This window comes from Hyaena hyaena, unplaced genomic scaffold (assembly GCF_003009895.1).
Source record: "Hyaena hyaena isolate Hyena2069 unplaced genomic scaffold, ASM300989v1 scaffold_134, whole genome shotgun sequence".
NCBI lineage: Eukaryota > Metazoa > Chordata > Mammalia > Carnivora > Hyaenidae > Hyaena > Hyaena hyaena.
Window position 1 is genome coordinate 921,738 of NW_024080766.1, and position 4,519 is coordinate 926,256.

General features: G+C 67.1%; 1 protein-coding gene across 2 annotated transcripts in view; it reads right to left on the reverse strand.

Moving 5' to 3' along the window:
• Positions 1–254: 254 nt before the first annotated feature.
• Positions 255–4,519, reverse strand: part of CLPTM1L (CLPTM1 like) — a 15,467-nt gene continuing 11,202 nt past the window's right edge. For both annotated transcript variants that reach the window (XM_039238034.1, XM_039238033.1), the window contains exons 11-17: positions 3,622–3,672; positions 3,094–3,176; positions 2,573–2,607; positions 2,113–2,168; positions 1,980–2,024; positions 1,143–1,258; positions 255–729 (exon numbers count right to left, since the gene is read on the reverse strand). In XM_039238034.1, coding sequence (XP_039093965.1) covers positions 645–729; positions 1,143–1,258; positions 1,980–2,024; positions 2,113–2,168; positions 2,573–2,607; positions 3,094–3,176; positions 3,622–3,672 — 471 coding nt within the window. In that variant the 3' untranslated portion in view covers positions 255–644. The remainder of the gene's footprint in view (positions 730–1,142; positions 1,259–1,979; positions 2,025–2,112; positions 2,169–2,572; positions 2,608–3,093; positions 3,177–3,621; positions 3,673–4,519) is intronic.

Genomic DNA, 4,519 nt, shown 5'->3' on the forward strand with positions numbered 1-4,519 from the left:
CCTCGCTGCTCATCTCTGCCTCGACTCAGAGCACTTCTGAAAAACACTGTCTGCCGGCCGGGTAGTGCCCATGTGGCCCATTCGAGACCGGACAAGAACACCCACAACTTGACCGCTTGGGAGGCGGTCCTTACCTCTGCCACTTCGGCAAGCGCATCCGTGACCCCTCATCGTGTGCCCGTTCCGAGAACAGGGAAAGTGAGCCAGCGGAGACAGACTCCGCCAGGCCAGGAAAAACGTCACAGCCAAAGAAATTTATTTTAAAATAGAAACATACGTACATTAAGCTTTAAAATAGTCAAATTTTAAACAAAAAGGAAAAAAGCCATTTGATCCCAGTCTCTAAGGAATGGAGTTAAAGAGCCTCTTGCGCGCATGGGGGGCGCTCGCAGACGCCTCAAGAGGCCCCTGGTCCGGGCCCCACGCGCCAAGCTGCCGACAGTCATAGCCTGATGCGGGGGCCGCGGTCTGCCCGCTGGAGCCCGTCCCTAACACGACGCGCAGGGACTCAGGGACAACGGGAGACGTTCAGCTTTGGCAACGCAGAGGGTGTAATGTCCGAGGAATTCCACCAGAAGCCTCCGGAAACACTCGGCCGAGCATGCAGCTGTGGTGCGCAGGGGCCGCCGCACGGGCCGCGGGACTCAGTGTGCGTGGGGCTTCCGCTGGGGCTTCTCCTCGTAGGACTCCCCGAACTCATTCACCCTGCTCTTATCCACAGGGTACAGCCTGCAAGGACACGGGCCCCCAGGCTCGGCCATCTGGGAAAGGGCTGGACTCCCAGTTAGGACGCGAGACCCCACGCTGCCGCAGGAGGGGCGTCTGGAGTCCCGTCGTGCCCGCCTGTTGCGTGTGCACTGTCAGGACGGAGCTCCGTGCTCATCCCCAGGCGGCCCTGTCCAGGCCCTGGGGGCGATGCCCCCTCTGCGCTTCCCAGACTGTGCCCGCGACGATGCCACCACACGGTGGGGAGACGTGAGCTGGCCGGGGCCGACTGAGCCGCTCGGACGGAGGCCTGTTCTGCTCAACCAGGACGCGCACAGGGTGGGCTCTCGCTTGGCCTCGCTCCTGCGACACACGGCGCCCGCAAACCACCTCTGTGCCCTCGGAAGCCCTGGGGGAGGTGGGGGGGGCGCACTCACCATCGCTGGTACAGGTACACGAGGAACACCACGTCGTCCCTGAAGCACGCCAGCCGGTGGGACGTGGGCATGGTGATGATGAAGGCAAAGACGTCATCGATGAAGGTGTTGAACGCCTGCCACGCGGGACGGAGGGGGGTGGGGAACGCTGGCGGTCAGGGCTCTCCCGGGCGCCCACGTCACTGCCGAGCGGCTCCCGGCGACAACAGACCAGAGAAAAGGAGCACGGGCGGAAGGACTCTGGACGCCGGGACGCCCCCTCGTGTACCCCGCGCTCCGCACGCGGTGACCGGCGAGGGCCGCCCTGAGAACCCGGCCGAGGACGCGGCGCTGCTCTTCCTCAGAACCACTCTTCCCTCACGAGATGGGAAAACACCCTAACCGCACCTGCCCTGGCGAGCGGCTGACCGCACTTCAGCCCGGCGTGTGCCCGAGCCCAGGCTCTGCGTCTGCGTGCGGGCGTGGGGCCCCTGGGGCAGCCAGGGGTGAGCGCTCGTGCGTGTCCCCAAAAAACAACATAGCTTCTGACTCAAGAAAACGTCCCGTGCTGCCGTGATGGTCAGAGAACCACCCACCGTTCCTGAGTCCCCACCACCTGCCGCGGTTCAGAGACCCCCCCCCACTGGGTGTGTCAGCCCCCCCGGAGTGATGGGAGGGGCAGCCCCCCCAGGAGTGACGGGCAGGGTCAGACCCCCCCCAGGAGTGACGGGCAGGGTCAGACCCCCCCCCAGGAGTGACGGGCAGGGTCAGACCCCCCCCACGGAGTGATGGGCGGAGTCAAGCTCCCAGGAGTGACGGGCAGGGAAGCCCCCCCCGAGTGATGGGTGAGGCACTGACCTTGTAGGTGAAGGCCTTCCAGGGCAGGTGCGCCACTGACTTCATCTGGGGGACAAGATGCGGCAGATCAGTGGCCAGCCGCACGGAGGAGCACGGGGGACCCAGGCGAGCGTGGGGAGGGGCGTGGTCTTACCTTGTAGTTGACGAAGAGCTGGGGAAGCATGAAGAGGAAGCCAAAGGCGTACACCCCTGGGGAAAAGGACGGCAGGCTGGGGCGGCCCCGAGTCCGCCTTCGCGCACGGGCTCTCGGCAGGCGGCCCCCTCCCACCACGCTGCGCGGCCGTCCGGCACAGTGCTCTGCCCAGACCGGCTCCCGCCCTCGAGTGGCTGGTCGGGTCCTGGGTCCGGCCCCCCAGGGCATAGACCCGGCCCGTGCACAGGGCTCGTGGCACCCTCAGAAATCGCACGCGGACGGTGTTGTTTCCTGCCCGCCCCAAACCGTGTTCACGGGCAGCCTGAGTGGGGCCACCACAGGCGAACCAGGCATCACGGCAGCGGTCCCGCCTGCACACCCCTGAACCACACGGGGCCACGTGCGGGAACCACGAGGAACCGCCACAGGCGCTGCTGGAGGAACTGACCCTGCTACTCACCGTTGACGAAGCTGCTGATGAGCCACGAGTACCAGCTGCAAGAGGGAGAGCGTGGTCACCGCCCCCCTCCCGAGGCGAGAGAGAGATGTAGTCACCCCGCCCTCCCCCCGACCCAAGGAGAGGGAGAGCGGTCACCACCCCGTCCAGAGGCGCGCGTCCCCCGGAAACTGCAGTGCTGGTTGGGGAACCTGCAGGGAGCGCAAACGTGACGCGGCGGCCTGCGCTGGCCCGTGTCCTCCGTCAGAACCCCCAGCCCTCAGGGCCGCATCTCCGGGGCTCCCGTGCCTCGGATGCAGTCACCATGTCACCGTCCCAGGGCCCCCTCGTCAGGCGTGGCCACCATCATTCTGACACCAGGGCCCTGGACACCCGTGTCTCCGTGCCTGCAGCTCGGAGACAGGCCGGGGACACCACACGCTGGCCGAGTGCCCTCTGGGCAGGCCGTGGGTCTCCCCGGGGGTGGGGACGCACGGAGGCCCAGGGGTGCCCCGGCTGGCAGCGCAGAGGCCAGCAGGTCCTACCTCTTGTACTTGATGTTCAGCAGGGAGTAGACGGCGCCCCCGATGCACAGCGGGTACAGCAGGTAGGACAGGTACCTCATGGCCTGCCGGGAGCACGGGGCCTCCGTGAGGCCGGGCGCCCCTCCAGCACGACGGAAACAGGTCTGCAGCCGTGGCTGGAGCCGCGTGTGCAGGGCACCCTCAGGGGCCGGCGCGTCACCACGTAACCCTGAGCCTTACTTGGGCCCTGGTGCACTCGGAACACAAGCGCCTGTCCCAGCACAAAGGGACGCGGTCCCCACCCAGGGGCGGTGTCCTGGCAACGCCAGCTGCACCCACACCCACACAGCGGGGCTGGGGGGGCGACAGCCGTCACCGGGGTTTGGGTGACGGTGTGACAGCACAGCGCGTACCAGCACCTCCCCGGAAAGGACTCTCGTTACAGGAGAGGAGGGGGCCTCCCGACCGCCCGTGAAGACCGGCCCAGGGTCCCCGCGAGGCCAGGACAGTGAAGTCGCCGGGGCCTCCCCTCGCGCCCCTGCCCCTCACCTGAGTGTCATACTCCTCGGTCCTCCTCTCGGACTCGCTATAAGTGCCGAACTGTCACAGGATCCAACACAGTCCCGTTAGCCCCAGGACGCCATCACCCTGCAGCGACCCTCCCCACCCCGTCAGGGTCACCCAGGGCGCGGGCCCAGGCACGGGCTATATGGTGTGGCGTGTGGCAGAAGCACGCTTACTAGGGTGTCCTGTCAGGCCACGCCCGCCCCCCCCCTCACAGCGAGAGCCACACCCCTGCGCTGCACTCAGGTCAGTGAAGGTAGAGTCACTGAGGCAGCTTCGTCCTGTTTCCCACCCTCAGGATCCAGATTCCCCAGATCCGGGTCCGTCCCAGCAGAGAGAGGACTCGTGACCACAAACCCCAAACTGCCGCTGCCGCCACCCCATCTGCCCAGGAGTCACAACAAAATCTAGTCACTGGGGGCAAGGGCCGGCCCAGAGCAGGCCACGCACCAGGACGCCAGCGGGGACGGGGCCCTCGGCAGCATCAGGCTGGCCTGCAGCATCGGCTCGCCCCGAGCCCAGCACGCCTGCACCCCATCCCGTCAGAGCAGGGGGAGCACTCTGTCCCTGACAAGGGTGCCCGCGGGGGTCCCACACGAGCCGCTGCTGACGCCTGCCCTGCCAGGGCCTGGGGGCTGCCAGAGGACTGGCCTCCACTGGGATGATGCCACCTACGTGTGCCAAGGGGGCTGCTCAGAGCCGGAGGCCGGTCAGGGGGCCGAAGTGCGGGCCCTGAGTGTGGCATCTGCTGGGGCACAGCTAGGAGCAGCAGGACAGATGCCCTGGGGCACGAGAACCTTCTGAAACAAGGTGGCTGCTGGGGGCGGGGCAGTGGAGTGGTGGGAGCCACAGAGAGTCCGGGGGTAGACGGGGGCGGGGGGGG